The following is a 22,293-nucleotide window of genomic DNA, read 5'->3' as shown; positions in this document are numbered from 1 at the left end:
GAGGGAATGACATTTCGACTATTACATTTCAAGCAGGGAACAGGTGGCTCACGCCCGTAATCCTAGCTGCCCAGGAAGCCAGGATCTGAGGGTCCTGGTAAGAATCCAACCTGGGCAGGAAAGTCTGTAAGACTCTAACCTCCAATAAGCAAAACAAAAGCAAACAGAAGTAGAGCTGTGGCTAGAACAGGACAGAACCTACCTGTACTCACCACCCAGTTTCAGCACACACATACACACACACACATATACATACACACACACACACACACACACACCACACCACATACACACACACCACACACACATACACACCATACACACACACCACACACACACATACACACCACACACACGCCACACACACACCACACACACACACCACACACACACACACATACACACACCACACACACATACACACACACCACATACACACACACCACACACACACACCACACACACACCACACACACACACACCACACACACACCATACACACACACACCACACACATACACACACACACACCTCACACACACACACCACACACACACACATACACACATACACCACACACACATACACACACACCATACACACACACACCACACACATACACACATACCACACACACACCTCACACATACACACCACACACACACACCACACACACACACATGCCACACACACACACCACACACATACACACCACACCACACTAAAATAAAATAAATTTCTTAACATTTAAAAAAAATGTTTAACCAGGGCTGGGAAGGTGCTCAGTGGTAGAGTGCTTGCGTTGCATACACAAGGCCCTGGGTTCAATTACTCAGTACTACATACACAGAAAAAGCCAGAAGTAGCGCTGTGGCCCAAGTGGTAGAGTGCTCATCTTGAGCAAAAGCAGCTCAGGGACAGTGCCTAGGCCTTGAGTTCAAGACCCAGGACTGGCCAAAAAAAAAAAAGTTTCACAAGGAAACAAAACCATCAGCTAAGGCAGGCAGTGAGGAGAAAGCGGGCGCAGGGCTGGAAAGGGGTGAAGTGCTCCCTGGGCACAGAGTTCTAGTTTGCAAGCTAAAGAGTTCCTTTCTCTCTCTTTTTTTTTTTTTTTTGGTCAGTCGTAGGGCTTGAACTCTGGGCTTGGGCGCTGTCCCTCAGTTCTTCGGCTCAAAGCGACTGCTCTACCACTTGAGCCACAGCTCCACTTCCAGCTTTTTCTGCTTATGTGGTGCTGAAGAATGGAATCTAGGGCTTCATGCATTCAAGGCAAGCACTCTACCACTGAGCCACCTTCCCAGCCCCAGCTGAAGAGTTCTGAGAGAGATGGCAGCAGGCACACTGGGACAGTCACCAAACACGAACTGCCACACTATGTGGCTCATCCCAGGTTAAAATCAGAAGCAAAGCCGGGCACCGGTAGCTCACACCTGTAATCGTAGCTACTCAGGAGACTGAGATCTAAGGAGCATGGTTTAAAACCAGCCCGGCAGAAAAGCCCCTGTGAGACTCTTGTTAGGAAAATGGAGGAGAAAGAAAAGAGACAGGCCAGACTCAATCTTCTGTAGGCCAGCAAGGGGCACAGCCTTCCTGAGGGCTTGGAGACTGGGCAGGGAGCTGGGGAAGGAGCTGGGTGTTCATGGGGTCTTAGCAAGGAGACGGGTTACACGAGTTTAGTTTGGGAGGGGAGTGACTGCAGGTGCAGCAGAGAATGGGGTGAGTATTCCCTAATCCAAGGTCTCAAGCTCTTCAGTGTTCAGACAGCTCTACTGTCTGTGAAGGTCACACCTGGCCGGGGCCACCACTGGAGGTTCACAGCCAGGCTCAGGCTGACTACCTGCCTATGTCAGGCAGCCTGCGCCTGTCTTTGGTGCCTTGTCTGGTACCTGTACACACCTGGGAAAACAGGGTCCGGGGCCATCCTTCACTTACGTCCAATAAACTAATCAGAAAAAGCCAGAGGTGGCGCCTTGGCTCAAGTGGTAGAAGGTTAGCCCTGAGCACAGAGGCTCAAGGACACTGCCCAGGCGCTGAGCGGAGCCTCATCACAGGCCAAGAAAACGCTCAGGGATAGCACATGGGCCCTGAGTTCAAGTCCCATGACCCACAAAACACAAACAAGAGCAAATCCAAACATGGCACAGCCGTGCCGTTCTCTGAAGGTCCTCACAGGACGCCGGCAGCCAAGCATTGAAGCTGAAGCAGGGGGAGTGGGGCCCTGTCTGTCAGCCCTCCCCAGCCCCCTTCCCCACAGTCTCCCTTCTGCCCTCCATCCGCCACGCCCATGTTTGGTTATGTAAGTCATGACTAAGCCTGGAACCTTCCAGCCCGCCCTCTGACGTGTCTTTCTGGGAAGGTGGGAGGGCACTTGGTGCCCCTTGATCTCCAGGCCACTGTCCTGATGGTGGAGCAATCACAAGTGACCTGTGACCTTCAGGGCACCAGAATTCTCTGAAGCAAAGGGGACAGGGAGGGGTGGGGCAGACCAGCCCTGCCCCCAGCAAGCTCAGCCCAGGCGTGCCCACAGTGTGCCCACAGCGGCTGCCGGCCCAGCCCCAACCCGACCCTGAGCCAATGGCCCCAAGCTCTGAAGCAGTGATCTGTGGGTAAAAGGGATTGTAGGTGGTCCAGTGACTCACTGCCCTTCTTGAACATTCCAGCACTTCATCAAGGCTTTCTGGGTCAGGCAGCTTCAGGTTTTAGGAGCCACTTGATACCCACGTGCTGAGTCCAAATGGGGCCCAGAGCCTGGAGTCATTTGAGTCCATAGCCGCCCACAGCCCAGTGGCTGCCAGGTTCCTTGTGGGGGTAGGGCTGCCAAGCCGTGTCCCTGGCTCTCACCGAGTGTCCCTAGACATTGTGGCCCCAAAGGACGTAAAGTTGAGCAGCTTAATCTCTTAGCTTCTACTATGGTGCTAACCTCTGCACAGTCCCCTCTAGCCCCTTGTGTCTTCCCCACCCCTCCCCCTCTTTCCTCTCTCCCTCCCTGGGTCTAAAATCAGAGTTGTTTATCTCAGAACCTTCTGGACTCTGGAAAAAGCTGAGGTCACAAAGCTCGTGACTCAGCTGCTAAACAACACAGATCATAAGACTGAAATGAGGCACCCGCCAAAATCAGGCAACCAGGCATGGCTGCAGCCAGCTCCCCTCCCCCGCGGGCCAGCCAGTCACCGGCCACCTCACTCGGCTTTGGGCTCCTTTGCAAACGTGGCCTGACATTTAGAAATAACCTTCACTGAGGGCAGTAGCAGGAATCACGAGTGTCTCTGACTGATCCTGGAAAAATACATTTTAATGCCCCAGTAACAGAGTCAAAGCCGAACCCGAGCAGCTCCAGGCTTGCCTAAAGGGACTCCAGTTAGCACAGGAAATAAGCAACACCCAGCAGGTTGGAGAGCAGGGATGGGGTGGGACAGCTTAGGAACAGGGGATAAAGGCTATGCTCACCCAGGCTGAAATGAAGGTGAAATTCAAGTTTTCACACAAATACACAAAACTAGGAGCTCAAGGCCAGTGCATCTACACATAAAAGTGGGCTGGTGGCTCACACCTGTAATCCCAGCTACTGAGAATTGTGGTTCAAAGCCAGCCTGGACAGGAAAGCCTGTGAGACTCATACCCAATAAACTCCTCAAAAAGCTGGAAGTGGAGCTGTGGCTCAAGTGGTAGTACACCAGCCTTGAGCCACAGCAGCTTAAAAACAGCAACCAGGCCCTGGGCTCAAGCCCAAAAAAGAAAACAGCAGAGAAGAAAAAAGGCTTTTGGAATTTAGGAGAAAAGAAAATGAGGTCCAGAGACAATAGCACCTTTAAAGACATGAACACTTGTGTTATTTTGATCTCTACAAGGTACTCCACTGTTTAAAACAAAAATAGAGCTATTCTGCCATTTATTAAGACACAGGAAGAAAAATCAGGAAAAGAGATGAAAATGTAATGCAAAGTGCTGTAATATCAAAGATGATTTCTATTATAAAATACAGTTTTGCTGGGTGCTGGTGGACTCCTGTAATCCTAGCTACTCAGGAGGCTGAGATCTGAGGATCACAGTTCAAAGCCAGCATAGGCAGGGAAGTCCATGAGACTTTTTAAACTTTTTGCTTATGTGGTACTGAGGAGTCAAACCCAGGGCCTCGGTCATGCAAGGCAAGCGCTCTACCATGGACCCATCTTCCCAGCCCCGTCCATGAGACTCTTATCTCCAATAAACCACTCACAAACTGGAAGTGGGGCTGTGGCTCAAGCGGTAGAGTGCTTGCCTGGAGCTGAAGAGGGCAGGGACAGTGCCCAGGCCCAGAGTTGAAGCCCCACTACTGACCAAAAAAAAAAAAAACCCATAGTTTTGACTCCCATTTCTTTCATGCATGCAAGGCAGGCACTCTACCACTGAGCTGCCTTCCCAGCCCCATATTTCTTTGAAAGCTTTAAGAGTAGAAGTTCAAACACCTGTGGACTTCTACGTATCTGAAATGGTTCTGGAAGAGTCCAGAAGGAACCATGGGTGGGGAGGGCTGACCGCAAACCCTTAGAAGTGTTTTAAATCCCACTGTCGTTCCTCTAGGGTTCACAGTACAGACTGTTGATTTCCCCGTTCCTCTCCCTGCTTGTATCAAAGTACAGTTTGCCTATAGGATTCCATTTTGTACGTTGGCAATTTCTTCTTCCAGAAATGGGAGAGGTTCCCTTCCAGTCTTTCAAATCTCAGGCCTTACATTTCAAACAAGTGTTTGAAGTCACAGATGTGGATGGGATTTGGACGCTGGCCAGATCACAAGAGCACGGGGTACACAGGTGTTTCTCAGTGCTTGTTTTCTTCGGGTCTCCCTCTGGGGCTGGGGCTCGGTGGGCGAGGACACTTGCCTTTCTACCCGGCCGAACCGGTCTCGGGCTTAGCGAGCTCAGTGTACACGTCCAGGTCTCCGTGGTGACACCCAAGGCCCCAGCCCGGCCGGGCTTCCTTCCCTTCGGCGCCGGGGGTCGCCGCAGGCCCCGGGCCTAGGCGGATCCCCAGGCCCCACTCCGGGGCGCCCGACCCCGCCCGGCCCCCCAGGTGCCCCAGTCCCGGCCCCGCAGGGCCACCAGGGTCCCCAGGCCCCAGTCCCGGCCCCGCAGGGTCCCCAGTCCCGGCCCCGCAGGGTCCCCAGTCCCGGCCCCGCAGGGTCCCCAGGCCCCAGTCCCGGCCCCGCAGGGTCCCCAGGCCCCAGTCCCGGCCCCGCAGGGCCCCAGGCCCCAGTCCCGGCCCCGCAGGGCCCCCAGGCCCCAGTCCCGGCCCCGCAGGGCCCCAGGGCCCCGCCGGCCCCGCAGGGTCCCCAGACCCCATTCCCGGCCCCGCAGGGTCCCCAGGCCCCAGTCCCGGCCCCGCAGGGCCCCAGGGCCCCAGTCCCGGCCCCGCAGGGTCCCCAGTCCCGGCCCCGCAGGGCCCCCGGGCCCCAGTCCCGGCCCCGCAGGGCCCCCGGGCCCCAGTCCCGGCCCCGCAGGGTCCCCAGTCCCGGCCCCGCAGGGTCCCCAGGCCCCAGTCCCGGCCCCGCAGGGTCCCCAGTCCCGGCCCCGCAGGGTCCCCAGGCCCCAGTCCCGGCCCCGCAGGGTCCCCGGGCCCCAGTCCCGGCCCCGCAGGGTCCCCAGGCCCCAGTCCCGGCCCCGCCGGGTCCCCGGGCCCCAGTCCCGGCCCCGCCGGGTCCCCGGGCCCCAGTCCCGGCCCCGCAGGGCCCCAGGGCCCCAGTCCCGGCCCCGCAGGGCCCCAGGGCCCCGCCGGCCTCAGATCTGCCGAGTCATCGGCCTGGTCGCCGAGCCCGGGCGGCGGCGGCGGCGGGGAGGGCGCGGGCCGCGCGGGGCCGGGCTGGGCCCCAGAGGACCTCCGCGAGACCCAGCGCCCGAGGGTCGGGAGCTGGACTCCGCGCCAACCCCGCAGGCCGGGGGCAGGGCGGGCGCCCGCCGGGGCCGGGGACCCTGACCGCGAAGGAAACGCTCGGCGCGACCCCTCGTCGGCCACTGCTTGGCGGGTGTCCCGCGCCGGGGACCGTTGGGCCGGGGGCGGGGGAGGGGGGCGGGCGGGGGAGCGGGGTTCTCGCGGGCGGCCGTCCGCTCCGCCCGGGCGATCCGGCCCGGGCTTTCGCGGCTTCCGCCTCCGCCCCCGCCCCCCGCGGCGAGGGCGGCGCGTTACGGCCGCAGCGCGCAGGAAGCGCGTTGATCCCTCCGCCGGGCCTCGCCTCCCCTCGCCCCCCCCAGACAGCCGCCACGCGTCTGGCCCCCGGGGGGGGGGACCAGTCTCGGAGGTCGGATCCCGGGCTGTTCTGGCGCTCGTTTCCGTCCGCGGGGGCGGAATGCGCGTAGGAAAGTAGTCCCTTCCAGGCGTTTCCGCGGAGGGATCCCGGGCGGCCGGGGTATATAAGGCGGCGCCCGGGCGCGGCGCAGCGAGTTCCGTCGACGCCGCTCGATCCGACGCTGATCTTCTGCGAGCGCCGCAGCCACAGCCGCCACCGGTGGGTGAGCACGGCGCCGCCGCGCCCGCGGGGGGGAGGGCCCGACGGCCGCCGGGGATGGCCGGCCACCCAGGCTCGCGAGCCCTTCTCCCGGGGGCCCGCGCGCTCGCCGCCGCTGCCCCTGAGGAGAAGGCAAGATGGCGGCCGGCCGGGATCCTTAGGTTCAGACTCGGAAGCGGGCCCCGAGGTCTGAGAGGCCGGACTAGCGGGCGGCGGGGTGCGGGGGGGGCCCTCGAGGCCGTGGCGGAGGGCGGGTGCGTGTGGCGGGGTTTTTCTCGGTTGGGGCGGGTGGGGCCGTTAACCGGCAGGACGGGCGGGGCGGGGGCGGGAGGCCGCGCGCTCCTATGACGTCACCGCGCCTGTTGCCTCACAGTCGGGGCGGCGCCCGGCTGCCCGTGTGTCGCGGGGTTTTCTCCGCCGCTGGACACAGGGTCCGGGGCTGCGGGAGACGGCTGGGCGGACGGGATCCAGACACCGAGAGGGGGAGGGAGCGAAGGGAGGCTCTGGAGTTCTGTCTTGGTGACGGTTACGGAGCCAGGTTTTGAGTTTGTCACCACCACCACTCCTAGATACTGGCTGGTTTTTAACTAAGGCAAGTTTTCTTCTTTTCTACTTTGTACGTATGTGCCACGGCCACGGGATTTGTCATAGGGCCCAGGCGCTGTCTTACGGGTTTTTCCCCAAGGCAGTGTTCCACCACGGGAGCCACGACTCCATTTACAGCTCTTTGCTGGGTAGCTGGGAGATGAGATTTCCATGGACTTTTCTGAAGGGCTGGCTTTGAACGTTGATCCTCAGGTTTCAAATCTGAGAATCACGGTTAGAATCTAGCTTGGGTAAAAAAAAAAAAAAAAAGCCCATGAAACTTGTCTTCAAATAACTATAGAAAGCCCAAGTAAAGCTCTGTCTACAGTGACTGGGCACCAGTGGAGCAAGGACACCAATCCCTAATTTCAAGCTCAAGTACCAGCAGGAAGAAAGTTGTGATCTTTCTTTTGTTGTTGTCATTTTCTTCATCTGTTTTTCAGTACTAGGGCTTGAAATTAGGGTCTCTGGGAGCTGTTCCTCCTCAGTGTTTCCTCAGGTCTGGCACACCACCACATGAGCCACAGTTCTATTTCTGGCTCATATAGTTATTACTTGGAGATGACTAAGGCTTTCTTGCCGCAGTCTGGCATTAAACTACAATTCTCAGGTCTCAAGATTCTAACTAGGTACAAGGGTGAACCAAGGTCACCTGTCATAGTCTGGATACTTTTTTTTTTTTAAAGTCAAGTCCTGGGGCCTGAACTCTTCAGCTCAAGGCTAGCACTCTACCACTTGAGCCACAGTGCCACTTCCAGCTTTTTTTCTTTATGCTTATGTGGTGCTAAGGAATCGAACCCAGGGCCTCAGGCATGCAAGGCAAGTGCTCTACCACTGAGTCACCTTCCCAGCCCCTAGACTTTTTACTTTTATTTTTTGGTTGATGGTGGGACTTGCACTCTGGGCCTGGGTGCTGTCCCTCAGTTTTTCAGCCCAAGGCAAGAGCTCTCCAACTTTTGAACAACAAGGCCATTTCTGGTTTTCTGGTGGTTTATTGGAGTTAAACTTTTTCTTTTTCTTTTTTTTCCTTTGTTGTAATAGACAATGCAGATCTTCGTGAAGACCCTGACTGGCAAGACCATCACCCTGGAGGTGGAGCCCAGTGACACCATCGAGAATGTCAAGGCCAAGATCCAGGACAAGGAGGGCATACCACCTGATCAGCAGAGGCTGATCTTTGCGGGCAAGCAGCTGGAAGATGGCCGTACCCTGTCTGACTACAACATCCAGAAGGAGTCCACTCTGCACCTGGTGCTCCGTCTCCGAGGTGGCATGCAGATCTTCGTGAAGACCCTGACTGGCAAGACCATCACCCTGGAGGTGGAGCCCAGTGACACCATCGAGAATGTCAAGGCCAAGATCCAGGACAAGGAAGGTATTCCCCCTGACCAGCAGAGGCTGATCTTTGCGGGCAAGCAGCTGGAAGATGGCCGTACCCTGTCTGACTACAACATCCAGAAGGAGTCCACTCTGCACCTGGTGCTCCGTCTCCGAGGTGGCATGCAGATCTTCGTGAAGACCCTGACTGGCAAGACCATCACCCTGGAGGTGGAGCCCAGTGACACCATCGAGAACGTCAAGGCTAAGATCCAGGACAAGGAAGGTATTCCCCCTGACCAGCAGAGGCTGATCTTTGCGGGCAAGCAGCTGGAAGATGGCCGTACCCTGTCTGACTACAACATCCAGAAGGAGTCCACTCTGCACCTGGTGCTCCGTCTCCGAGGTGGCATGCAGATCTTTGTGAAGACCCTGACTGGCAAGACCATCACCCTGGAGGTGGAGCCCAGTGACACCATCGAGAATGTCAAGGCTAAGATCCAGGACAAGGAAGGTATTCCCCCTGACCAGCAGAGGCTGATCTTTGCGGGCAAGCAGCTGGAAGATGGCCGTACCCTGTCTGACTACAACATCCAGAAGGAGTCCACTCTGCACCTGGTGCTCCGTCTCCGAGGTGGCATGCAGATCTTCGTGAAGACCCTGACTGGCAAGACCATCACCCTGGAGGTGGAGCCCAGTGACACCATCGAGAATGTCAAGGCTAAGATCCAGGACAAGGAAGGTATTCCCCCTGACCAGCAGAGGCTGATCTTTGCGGGCAAGCAGCTGGAAGATGGCCGTACCCTGTCTGACTACAACATCCAGAAGGAGTCCACTCTGCACCTGGTGCTCCGTCTCCGAGGTGGCATGCAGATCTTCGTGAAGACCCTGACTGGCAAGACCATCACCCTGGAGGTGGAGCCCAGTGACACCATCGAGAACGTCAAAGCTAAGATCCAGGACAAGGAAGGTATTCCCCCTGACCAGCAGAGGCTGATCTTTGCGGGCAAGCAGCTGGAAGATGGCCGTACCCTGTCTGACTACAACATCCAGAAGGAGTCCACTCTGCACCTGGTGCTCCGTCTCCGAGGTGGCATGCAGATCTTTGTGAAGACCCTGACTGGCAAGACCATCACCCTGGAGGTGGAGCCCAGTGACACCATCGAGAACGTCAAGGCTAAGATCCAGGACAAGGAAGGTATTCCCCCTGACCAGCAGAGGCTGATCTTTGCGGGCAAGCAGCTGGAAGATGGCCGTACCCTGTCTGACTACAACATCCAGAAGGAGTCCACTCTGCACCTGGTGCTCCGTCTCCGAGGTGGCATGCAGATCTTCGTGAAGACCCTGACTGGCAAGACCATCACCCTGGAGGTGGAGCCCAGTGACACCATCGAGAACGTCAAGGCTAAGATCCAGGACAAGGAAGGTATTCCCCCTGACCAGCAGAGGCTGATCTTTGCGGGCAAGCAGCTGGAAGATGGCCGTACCCTGTCTGACTACAACATCCAGAAGGAGTCCACTCTGCACCTGGTGCTCCGTCTCCGAGGTGGCATGCAGATCTTCGTGAAGACCCTGACTGGCAAGACCATCACCCTGGAGGTGGAGCCCAGTGACACCATCGAGAACGTCAAAGCTAAGATCCAGGACAAGGAAGGTATTCCCCCTGACCAGCAGAGGCTGATCTTTGCGGGCAAGCAGCTGGAAGATGGCCGTACCCTGTCTGACTACAACATCCAGAAGGAGTCCACTCTGCACCTGGTGCTCCGTCTCCGAGGTGGCATGCAGATCTTCGTGAAGACCCTGACTGGCAAGACCATCACCCTGGAGGTGGAGCCCAGTGACACCATCGAGAATGTCAAGGCTAAGATCCAGGACAAGGAAGGTATTCCCCCTGACCAGCAGAGGCTGATCTTTGCGGGCAAGCAGCTGGAAGATGGCCGTACCCTGTCTGACTACAACATCCAGAAGGAGTCCACTCTGCACCTGGTGCTCCGTTTGAGGGGAGGTTTTTAATTTCCCCTTTTAAACTCATGACAAGTTTCATTGCACTTTTGTTTAAATAAATAAAGTTCTTGCATTCCTGAATAGTTTAATGTGTGTATTATAATCCTTATCAGTATAGAACAATAATGAACCCCAATAGGTTAATCATGAAGTAAAAAATGTCAATGCAAAGGAGAGGATTATTATAATTTGAGTATAGTTAGAAGCCACTGCCCTGTCAGCTGGTAAGAAATTGTATATATGCCACTTACAGTTATTCTAGCCTGTGTTTTTAGATACTTCGGCTTTTTGTGGGGGTAAGGGGGTGGTTGGGCTTGAACTCTGGGTCTGGGCATTGTCCTTTAGCTCTTCAGCTCAAGGTGAATGTTCTACCTTGAGCCACTGGGCCAGTTCTAATTTTTTGGTGATTAATCAGAGATAAGTCCCATGAGACTTTGCTGCCTTGGTTGGGCTGGCTTTGAACTGGGATCCTCAGATCTCAAGCTTCCTGAGTAGCTCTAGGATTACAGGCATGAGCCCGTGGTGCCCAGCGGGTTTTGTTTTTTTTTTTAACAGTAAATAGATTGTGTAATGGGGCCTTGGAACCGGTTTTCTTAGCTCTAACCAATATAAAAGGAAGTGCAGCAGTGACTCAACTAAGCATGAGTACAAATGCTAAGGGACAGCATCCTAGGCCTTGAGCTCAAGCCCTGTGACTAACAAAAAATTCACACGGTAGCTTGGTGTGCCCCTTTCTACTGGAGACTCTCAAAAGGTAGTGGGTGGGGTAGGCAGAGGCATAGGGTTGGGGGACGGGGGTGCTTAGATTTAAGGTAGTAGAGTCCTTCCCTAGAATGCCCAGTCCTCTGGTTTAATCTGCAGCACTGAGAAAAATGTTCAAATAAGGAAACTGGTTAATGGGCACTCTCCCATAATCTCTGATACATACTCAGATGTGGAGCAGTTCTTAAAACTTTCCTAGTACTAGTTGTACAAGGAGGGTTTTATGATGAGTGTGTGTAAAGTGTGCCCCTTCAATGTGTCATCACATCCTTTCATCAGATCTTAACGTTTTCAGCATTGTGAATTTGTGGATCTTGTTTTTAGCACTTGGAACTTGGCTTCACACTTTTACTGCCTCTGCTACTTGAATCTCCCCTCTAACCTGTCCTGCTTATTGCTGGTTATTTTGGAGATGGAGTCAGATTTTGCTGCCCAAAGTTTGGTCTCTAGCTTCAATCATGAATAGTTTTACCTTGATTTCAGCTGCAGTAGAGCTGCAGATAGGAACCATGGGTAACTGAGTCATCCTAAGTTTTAAATGAACTCTTTGGGCTAGTTTTATGCATAAGTACTTTTGGAGCTTAAATTCAGGGCCTGGGCTCTGTCCCTGAGCTCTTTTGCTCAGGTTAGCACTCTACCACTTTGAGCCACAATGCCACTTTGGTCTCCCCATAGTGATCAGAATCACAGACTTTTCTAAAAGCCCAGGCTGGTTTTAAACATACTTAGAGGTCATCCTCCAGAGTAGGCTGAGATTATAGGCATGAAGCTGGGTGCCGGTGGCTCCTGCCTGTCATCCTAGCTATTCTACTCAGGAGGCTGAGATCTGAGGATCTCGGTTCAAAGCCAGCCCAGGTAGGAAAGACCGAGAGATTCCTATCTCCAGAAAACTGGAAGTGGAGCTGTAGCCCAAGTGGTAGAGCGCTAGCCTTGAGCTGAAGAGCTGAGGTGGCAAAAGCACTTATCCTGTGTTTGATCCCTAGTATCAGAAAAGACACTTTTTTTTTTTTAATGGAGAACTTACAGAGTGCCTGCTTTCCCACCCCCCCACCCCACACTTTTGGCCAGTCCTGGGGTTTGAACTGTCCCTGAGCTGCTATTGCTCAAAGCTGGCACTCTACCACTTGAGCCACAAGACCACTAATGGTTTTTTCTATTTATGTGGTCCAGAGGAACCCCAACCTAGGACTTCATGCATGCTAGGCAAGCACTACCACTGAGCCACCTTCCCAGCCCCCAAACCTGCTTTTATGACACTGAAAACTCAAGCTTTACATGGATTTTGGAAGGAGGCTAGAGTGTAACTCGGTGGTAGAGTTTGTTTATCATGTATATAGAATCCTCAGCGCTTTTTTTTCTGTCGGTTGTGGGGCTTGAACTCAGCCTGGGTGCTGTCCCTTAGCTCTTCAGCTCAAGGTGAGTGCTCTACCACTTGAGCCACAGCACCATTTCCGGTTTTCTGGTGTTACTTGAAGATAAAGAGTCCCGCAGGGGGCTGGAATGGTGGCTCAGTGGTAGAGCTCTTGCCTTGCATGCCTGAGGCCCTGGGTTCAATTCCTCAGCACCACATAAGCAAAAAGAAAAAAGCTGGAAGTGGTGTTGTGGCTCAAGTGGTAGAGCACTAGCCTTGAGCTGAAGAGCTGAAGGACAGTGCCCAGGCCCAGAGTTCAGGCCCCACAACCAGATCCCCCCCAAAAAAGAGGCCAGCAGATGTTCCTGCCTGGGCTGGCTTTGAACCATGATCCCAGGACATGTGTACTTGCTAGGCAAGTGCTTTGCCACTGAGCTACATTTTGCCTCTAGGCTGAAGTTCAACAGCAGTCCTCAAATCCTGCTTGAGTAGCTAGGATTACAGATGAGCCACTGTTGCCTGGTGACAGTTCATTCTTCTAACACCAATTTGGCAGGCTGGGAATGTGGCTTAGTGGTAGAGTGCTTGCCTACCATGCATGAAACCTTGGCTTCGATTCCTCAGTACCATGTAAACATAAAAAGCTGAACGTGGTGCTGTGGCTCCAAAAATAGAGTACTAGCCTTGAGCAAAAGAAGCTCAGCGACAGTGCCCAGGCTCTGAGTTCCAGCCCTAGGACTGGCAAAAAACAAAAACACCAATTTGGCTTCACACTTAGACAATTGTTTAAGGATTCACTTGTATAGATGTGCTTGTGTGAGTGAAAATGGTTTATATAAAGGAATGGGGCCAGGCACCAGTGGCTCACGCCTGTAGTCCTAGCTACTCAGGAGGCTAAGATCTGAGGATCCTGGTTCAAAGCCAGTCTGGGCAGGAAAGTCTGTGAGACTCTATTCCAATAAACCACTCAGACCGACAAAAAACACAAAGGAGTGGTTTTTGTTTGTTTTTGTTTTGTGCTGATCCTGGGGCTTGAACTCAGGTCCTTAGCATTGTCCCTGAGGATTTTTTCTCCCAACTAGCACTCTACCACTTGAGTCACAGCTCCACTTCTGGCTTTTTGTTTGAGTACTTAGTTGGAGATAGAGTCTCTGGGACTTTCCTGTCCAGGTTGGTTTCAGATCATAGCTTTTTCTGAGTAGCTAGGATTATAGGCATGCCAGGCAGGAGTGTTCTTTTTATGTTTCCCCTGAAAACAGTAAAATCCTCACCACATGGTGCGTTTGGCTTACACAGATTTATAATTCAGACGGGTAAGAGAGTGTAGTGTTTATTCCTGCCAGCAGGGGGCAAACGCGGGCAGGACGGGTTAGCCATGAAAAGGGTTAGCCATGAAGAGTCTGCAGTGAGTGTCCCTACACAGTTGTGGTTACCCAAGCCTTTGCTTGCTTTTGTTTTAGGTCGTTTTGTTTTAGGGCTTGAACTCTGGGCCTCAGCCCTTCAGCTCAAGGCGAGCACGCTACCACTTGAGCCACAGCACCACTTCTGTTTTTTTTTAAGTTAATTGGAGATGAGTGTCTCATGGACATTCCTGCCCAGGCTGGCTTTGAACCATGCCATGATCCGCAGATCTCAGCTTCCTGAGTAGCTAGCAGGCATGAGCCACTGGCACCTGGATTCCTTTCTATTTTTTTTTTTGGGGGGGGGGTCCAGTCGTGGGGCCTGAACTCTGGGCCTGGGCGCTGTCCCTCAGCTCTTCAGCTCAAGGCTAGCGCTCTACCACTTGAGCCACAGCGCCACTTCTGGCTTTTTTCTTTTTGCTTATGTGGTGCTGAGGAATCGAACCCAGGACCTCAGGCATGCAAGGCAAGCGCTCTACCACTGAGCCACCTTCCCAGCCCTCCTTTCTACTTTTGAGAGGCTTTTCTTGTCACTAAAAGGTAATTTGCTGTTTCTCAAATGCCTTTTACATTCTTTGCCTGCCTGGAATGAGTTGCTCTTGCAGCCTTGCCATGTGTCTAACCAGCTGCAATCACTCCCTCATGCCAAGGCATTGTTTTGGAAAGACTCCATTTCCTGCTGACTTGTATCAGGTGTTATTCTGCAAAATAGCACCCTGAGATAGTTCCAGCCATTTTCCATCCCCTCCCTTCACCCAACCTGTTCCCTCTTTCTAAAGGCTGAGCACTTTCATAGCCAGGTGCTGGTGGCTCAAGCCTGTAATCCTAGCTACTCAGGAGGTTGAGATATAAGAATTGCAGTCTAAAACCAGCCCAGACAAAAAAGTCTGAGACTCTTATCTCCAATAAACTCAGAAAAAGCCGGAAGTAGAGCTGTGGCTCAGATTGTAGAGCTCTGCCAGCCTTGAGCACAGAGGTTTGGGGACAACGCCCAAGCCCTTGAGTTCAAGTCCTAGGACCTCAACACAAAAATTAAAATACATACAAACAAAGTGGAAAAGGAAAGGAAAATTATTCAAGCCTATTGAAGGTTTGTCGCTCTCCCATATCAGACGTGTGCTGGCCCCCTGGGGCCTTCGCTTATCTGCAAGGTGAGTGGTGACATTTCATGATGGTCTCACATTAAAAATGATGCGTTCTCTCTAAGGACCTCATTAATTTTTTTTTCCAATTTGGCAAAGTCATGTTCAATGAGTAAAACAGTCTCGAAGTCCTCCCGTGGCAGTTGGGGACTTTGCCCTTGGGGAGGGAGGACGGCAACTCCTAACATTGATTGCTTCTGTGTCATAGCATTGACCAGCACTGCTAATTATTAGCAATGGTGGCTACAGACGGACGGGATTGATGTGGAATGCCCAAAGGCTATGCTGACGTGTGAGAGTTCCTGGCTGTCACTTAACAAGAAAATTGTGACACCTTTCACAGGTTGTGTGACTGGACAGCTAGTTCACTTACTGAACAGATAAGCTCTCCTTTTCACCTGGCCCAGGGACTGGTTTGCTTATGGACCCATAACTTCTGCAGCAGACACAGCTGTGTTGATAGCTAGACTTTGTAACGTTGATCATTCTCGTCCTCACAGCCAAGGTGGGAACAAGATGTGTTAGCTACTGGTGAGTAAACAGAGTTGGTAGATGTGTTTGGTGGAGACTCACTGAGGTTTTGCTTTTGTTTATTTTGGTATTAGGGATGGAACCCCGGGCCTCCTGCTTCCTAGATAAGAGCTCCACCGGTGAGCTGTGCCCCAGCCCTCATTCAGTTTTGAAGAGGAAAGATCGATCGTCGGACTCCTTGCTGTAATGTAGATGCCCCTGAGGACTCTGGGTGAAAAATGAGTGAGTCACAGACAAACACCCCATGATTCTGCTTCCATAGTGGCCACAGAAAGCACAGCTCATGGGCACAGACAGCACTAGGTGCCTGGGGGTGTGCGGAAGGGGGTGCCCCAGGAAAGGGGTGCCCCAGGAAGGCAGCTCTTGCTTCGTGGCACAGAGTTTTAGTTTGGGAAGAAGTTCCAGAGAGGGGCAGTAGCAAAACTGCACAAAATGAGCACATATTTAATGCACTAAATTGTGTGCTTGAAAATAGACTAGACTGGCTTGCCACCGGTTGCTCACACCTGGAATCCTAACTACTCAGGATGGGAGGGTTGCTGTTCAAAGCCAGCCCAGGCAGGAAAGTTTGTGAAACTCTCTTCAAGTAACTGTCCCCAAACCAGAAGTGAAGCTGTGCCTCACATGGCAGGGCTCTAGCCAGCTTTCAGCAAAAGCAGCTCAGGGACAGCACCCAGGCCCTGAGTTCAAGCCCTAGGACAAGCATGCATGTATACACGTGCATACACACACACACACACACACACATGCATGTATACACGTACACACACACACACACACACACACACACACACAGGTTAAATGGCTTAAAACGGTGCATGGTGGAAAGATGTGGGAAGGCCCAGAACATGTTAGGAGCCTGTGGGGAAGGAAGACAGCTGATGGTGAACCGGGGCCTACTCCACAGAGGGCCGACCGCCTGCCACCCCAGTCCCACATTCTGGCGGCCACTCCTGTCTGGGCATTCAGGTCTTGCTGAAAGCGCTAGCAAACCTCAGCAGCCACCAGGGGGAGTAGCAGCTCAGCCGAACCCCACAGGTGGACCCAGCCAGGGCCCTGCCCAAAGAGGGAGCCCTGGGTCCTTCCTACTCTTCACCCCTTGTGTGACAGAACAGGAAATACCCTGTCTTTGGGGGATTGTGTGTGTGTGTGTGTTTGTGTGCGCACATGTGCATGCACACCAGTTCTGGGGCTTGAACTCAGGACATGGACCATGTCGCTGAGCTGCTTTTGATCAAGGCTAGTGCTCTATCACCTGAGCCACAGCTCCACTTCCAGCTTTTGGTGGTTAACTAGAGGTAAGGGTCTCACAGACTTTCCTGCCCAAGGCTGGCTTTGAACCAGGTCCTCCATAACCTCCGGAGTAGCTAAGCGGATTACAGGTGTGAGCCACTGACCCTGGCAGCTTGCTGCTGTAAATGACCAGCGGCCTTGCCCTTCCCTGTTTGCTCAGATGCTCACAGCTGGAAGCTGACTTCCTTACAGACCCACAAGGCCACCTCCTCCCCCCAGACCCAGCTCAAGGACGAACAGGAAAATTACTTCCTGAGAGAAGAGACTGCCCTTGAGCTGCCTCCTCTCCCCGGCTCTCCTGTGGGACTGACAGCTTTCCTCATCACTGACTGCAGTCCAAGCAGATTACAGAACGAACCTCACTATCCAGCACTTGCCAGGCTTTGTCAGCTTCTAGCAATACTTTCTACCTCTCAGTCAAACAAGCTCCTGCTGTGGGCCATCTGCCCCTCCTGCTCTTCTACCCAGAATGCTCTGCTTTTGTGGGAAACTTCTCAGCTAGTTTTTGCCTAATGTGTGTGTGTGCATGTATGTGCATGTGCGTGCACGTGTGTGTGCTGGTACTGGGGCTTGGATTGAGGCCCTTGTGCTCTTACGCAGGCAGGCTGGTACTCTACTACTTGAGCCTCAGCTTCACTTATGGCTTTTTATGGCTAATTGGAGACAAGTCTCTCAGATTTGTCTGCCTGGGCTAGCTTTGAACTGGGATCCTCAGAACTCAGCCTTCTGAGTAGCTAGGGTTACAAGTGTGAGCCATCAGCACTGGCATTGGATCAGGTTTTGCTCTGTCCCAAAGGCTGAATTGTGGACTTTTCTACTTTTTATCACCATGAATTTGAATACCCTGGATACTTCATATGAATTGTATGGTGTATGAAGCTAGTGATGAGCCCCTTCTCTTTTGTGTGTGGTAATGTGATTGGAACTCAGAGCTTTGCCCTTGCTAGGTAGGCATTATACCATTTTTTTTTTCGGTCGGTCATGGGGCTTGAACTCTGGGCCTGAGCGCTGTCCCTCAGCTCTTCAGCCCAAGACCAGTGCTCTACCACTTGAGCTACAACGCCACTTCCGGTTTTCTGGTGGTTTATTGGAGATGAGAATTTCACGGACTTTCCTGCCCGGGCTGGCTTTGAACCAGGATCCTCAAATCTCAGCCTCCTGAGTAGCTAAGATTACAGGCATGAGCTACCAGTGCCTGGCGCACTATACTATTTGATCTATATCCACAATTTTTTTTGTCAGTTGTAGGGCTTGAACTCTGGTCCTAGGTGTTGTCCCTCAGCTCTTCAGCTCAAGGAGAGCGCTCTACCATTTGAGCCACAGCGCCACTCCAGGTTTCTGGTGATTTATTAGAGATAAGAGTCTCACAGGGCTGGGAAGGTGGCTCAGTGGTAGAGCGCTTGCCTTGCATGCCTGAGGCCCTGAGGCCCTGGGTTCGATTCCTCAGCACCACATAAGAAAAAAGGCGGAAGTGGCACTATGGCTCAAGTGGTAGAGCACTAGCCTTGAGCTGAAGAGCTGAGGGAAGGCCCAGAGTTCAGGCCCAATGACGGGACCAAAAAAAAAAAAAAAAAAAAAAAGAGTCTCACAGACTTTGCTGCCCAGGCTGGCTTTGCACCGTGGTCCTCAGACCTCAGCCTCTAGGATTACAGGCACCCTCTACACCCACAATTTTTTTGCTTCAGTGTTTTTTTTTTTTTTCTTTCTTGGCCCAGGGTCAGCCTTGGACAGTGATCCTCCCTCTATCTCTCAAATAGCTGAGATTAATTAGAGTGATCTATTGTGCCTAGACACTGCTTTTGGTGGAGAAACATTTAAGAATTCACAGGCACTTTGAAACCATCACAAACAAACAAACAAAAAAATCTCTTGCTGATTACGACCCCAGGGGCAACCTTTTTGCCCAGAGGAAACTTGGAAACTTTCTGATATAAAATTGTCACCAAAGCCGGGCACTGGTGGCTCACGTCTGTAATCCTAGCTACTCAGGAAGCTGAGATCTGAGGATCGCGGTTCAAAGCCAGCCCAGACAGGAGAGACCGTGAGACTCCTATCTCCAATAAAACCACCAGAAAGCCGGAAGTGGCGCTGTAGCTCAAGTGGTAGAGCGCCAGCCTTGAGCTGAAGAGCTGAGGGACAGCGCCCAGGCCCAGAGTTCAAGCCCCACAGCCAACCAAAAAAAAAAAAAAAAAAATTGTCACCAAAATTGTGCCTTTCCCTCCCCGTCCCCCAGGACTCTACCTGGTCCCTGAGCTTTGGGGCCTTAGTGCCCCCATGGGGTTGTAAGCCTTGGGGCCAGATACTTTGTGAAGCCCCTATCTCCCACCTTGGGGGAGGAGGACTGGGGTCCAGGCTTGCCTCCTCTCTTCAGCTTGTGAAGGTTCTCCTTGATTTGCAAGGCTGTGTGCTGTTGCTGTTTCCACGTTGGCAGGGTTGGGCTGGATGCCGCCATGTCTCTCTTCCCTGAGGAAGAGAGCAGGCACTGAACCCAGGTCACGAGCTGTTGATGTGTGGAAGTCAGAGAGCTCTAACAGGAACTGGCCAAGCAAAACTCTAATTTCAGTTCTTTATTTCTCAGAAGACACATGGAACTTGACACGGGCCAACAGGAAGAAGCCCTGCCACAGGGTTCTTCATTCTGAAACCCGGGGACTGGTGAAGAGCTGGAGGGAGGAGACTGTGCCCCCGCCGCCACACCCCTGGCCATTGAGTTTCAGAACTAAGGGCTCTGGGGAGGGCATGGCTGCCCGGCTGGGGCTCTGCAGCTGGAGGCTCCAAATGAGGCTGCTGACCTCCCCCTCTGTGGGAGTGGCAGACAACGGAGCCGTGGGACTGCAGCAGGCCGGATTCCCGTGCCTCCATGGGGCGCAAGCTCCTGCTTTCCTAGACCATCACCACCCCTGGATTGTTAGCTGAGAGGAACTATGCTGCCATTTGGGGGTATCCTGCTTTCTGCTACCATCTGGGAGCTAAGTCCACAAAGAAAACATGTTTTTTAGCAGGGCACCCGTGGCTCACGCCTGTCATCCCAGCTTCTCGGGAGGCTGAGAGCTGAGGATCGCGGTTCAAAGCCAGCCCGGGTGGGAAAGTGAGTGAGAGCTGGCCGTGCTGGCCTGCCTCTGCTTCCCAAATGTGCTGTCTACCCGGCAGCCTGTGTGTCCTGGGGAACTTGCCGGAAGTGCGGGACTGTCCGGCGCCGGGGCAGGGGGACAGGGCCACCTGAGGGCAGAACCACAGCTAAGCAGCCCCACCGCGGGGGCGCAGGTGGCGGATAGTGGCCTCCTCCGTGGGTGGGGGAGGCCGCGCCGCTGAGGACCCGGCTGTGGGCGACCTTGCCGATCCTGGGCTGCCACACCATGACCCCGGCCCGTCTCGTGGACATGACACCCCTTCTTCCATGGGAGGTTGGGGTTCGCCTTGCTCCCCTCCCCTAGGCTTAACTTAGCCCCCTCTGAGGACCCCATTTCCAGATGATGTCATGGGCACAGGTGGCTGGGGCGGGGCAGGCGTATGCGTGTGTGCCAGGACAGGAGACCTGGCACCAGGGAAATCCGAGCATGGGGAAGGAGGGAACTTGACGCCCGCTTTGTCTCTGGGGTGAGGGTGCAGATCGGGTGGTGGAACCTGACGGGAGATGTGGGCACTGGACGGACAGGTGGCTGACATCTCCCTGTGGGGCGGGCGGGAGGGAGGCGGGAGGAGGACCCCAGGCTCTCACTCCCTGGGAACCAATTCCTGCTCAAAGGTGACACCTGAGAGCCGAGTTCTGGGTGCGGGGCCCGGGGCAGGGGGGGAGCGGGGCTGTGGTGGGCTCCAGGGCTCCACGGCCTGGCTGGCAGGGTGGGAGAGATGGCCTGGCCCGGCCTGGCAGGGAGCGGGGCCCCCCTGGAGGCTTCGGGGAACACGGGGCTCACCCCACGTTCTGAGTGGGAACAGCTGACTTACGTTGCAATCTCACGTGGCCTCACACTGCTGCCCTCAGAATCCCTGCAGAGGAAGGGACTGACCTCCCTGGCAGGGCAGGTGGCTCCCAGGACCCCAGAGCAAACGCGGTCTGGTCCCCGGGCCTAGGTGGAGGGCCCTGGGCCCTGCTGCCCTTGGCCGTCTGATACTGCGGTGGACAGGAACTGCTCAGAAAGTGCCCAGCTCTCCCTCCTCCCCTTCCCATGCTTCCTCTCCCCTTCCAGTCTTCTGCATTCCTAAACACAGGTGAGCCGGTAAACAGGATTGGACAACAATGCTGTGATGGGAAGACAATGGGCTCCATTTCACCTGACTGCTCTCCAGAGAGCTGCCTGAAGGGTTGCCATGGAGACTGGGAGACCTTTGCACAAGAGGAGTGTTCACAGGGAGGAAGCACACGGCATATGCCAAGGTCCTGAGGTGGGTACAAGTGGAATATGTCAGAAGATCTGCCAGAAGCAGAAGAGGGAATCAGGCAGGGGGTGCTGAAGGGTCTAAGTTGATGCCCAGGCAGTGGAGAGCTGCACTGGGAAGTTAACAGGCCTGGGAGCATTTTCCTCAGGCACATTACTGACAGCTCCGTGTGGTTGCTGGGCCTGTGGCTAACTCACCCTGCCACTGTCAGGACTGCCAGTGGCAGCCACTGCTCCTTGTGCGGGCTCATCCTGCTGAGCAGGGTGGGGGATTTGGGGGAGCCCAGCTCTGCCAGGGTCTGGTGCCCCTGCCGTGGGGGGTGGCTGGCAGCTCAACTTGGCCTGGAGTTCTTGTTTGCTCATCCATTTATTTATTTCCGGCACAAGGGCTTGAACTCAGGGACTTGTGTTATTCCGCTTCGCTTTACCTCTTCAGCCACAGCTCCGCCTTGGGCTTTCTTTTTTTCCCCTGGTCGACTGGAGATGAGAGTGTCACAGACTTTTCTGCCCTGGGCTGGGCGGTGGTGAGCAGCTGTCCTCCGACCGCGGGCTTCTGGGGTGAGGTCCGAGTACCTGGCTGCAGTGGAGTTGGGGGGTCTGGAGGCAGAGGCGCAGCATGAGCTGCAGCACTGTGGCTGGAAGGGGACGCCCCGGCAGGAAAGGCGGCCGAAGGGCCAGGCCTCGCCGTGCATCCGGCTGTTTGGTTTGGCTGGGGTTGGACCACTCGGCTCGTGTGTGGACAGCCGGTGTGTGCGAGATCCTGGCTTGAGGATGGGGAACGGGCAAAGCCTGAAAACCCCCAAACCCAGCGTGGACTACAATAATACAGGGTTCCTAATTCCTGAACCCGATCCTGGGAGCCGATGGACGCAGGCTCTGAATGCCGGGCTATTTTTTTTTGCCAGTCCTGGGAGTTGAACTGAGGGCCTGGGCGCTGTCCCTGAGCTGCTTTTGATCAAGGCCAGCGCTCTACCATTTGAGCCACAGCGCTACTTCTGGCTTTTGCCGTGTCTGTGTTGCTGAGGAATGGAACCCAGGGCTTCATGCATGGGAG

General features: G+C 54.4%; 1 protein-coding gene across 2 annotated transcripts; it reads left to right on the top strand.

Annotated features, from left to right (window-relative positions):
• Positions 1–6,375: 6,375 nt before the first annotated feature.
• On the top strand, positions 6,376–10,465 carry Ubc (ubiquitin C). Of its 2 annotated transcripts, none has more exons than XM_070024883.1 (2): positions 6,376–6,478; positions 8,105–10,465. In XM_070024883.1, the coding sequence occupies exon 2, from the start codon at positions 8,108–8,110 to the stop codon at positions 10,391–10,393; it is 2,286 nt and encodes a 761-aa protein (XP_069880984.1). In that variant the 5' UTR covers positions 6,376–6,478; positions 8,105–8,107; the 3' UTR covers positions 10,394–10,465. The 2 variants fall into 2 exon arrangements, with proteins under 2 accessions (XP_069880984.1, XP_069880985.1); XM_070024884.1 differs by lacking the exon at positions 6,376–6,478 and adding an exon at positions 6,991–7,070.
• The last annotated feature ends 11,828 nt before the right edge of the window (positions 10,466–22,293 follow it).

This window comes from Dipodomys merriami, unplaced genomic scaffold (genome assembly GCF_024711535.1).
Source record: "Dipodomys merriami isolate MVZ:Mamm:240054 unplaced genomic scaffold, mDipMer1.0.p SCAF_163, whole genome shotgun sequence".
Taxonomy (NCBI): domain Eukaryota; kingdom Metazoa; phylum Chordata; class Mammalia; order Rodentia; family Heteromyidae; genus Dipodomys; species Dipodomys merriami.
This window is presented reverse-complemented; position numbering and strand designations above follow the sequence as displayed.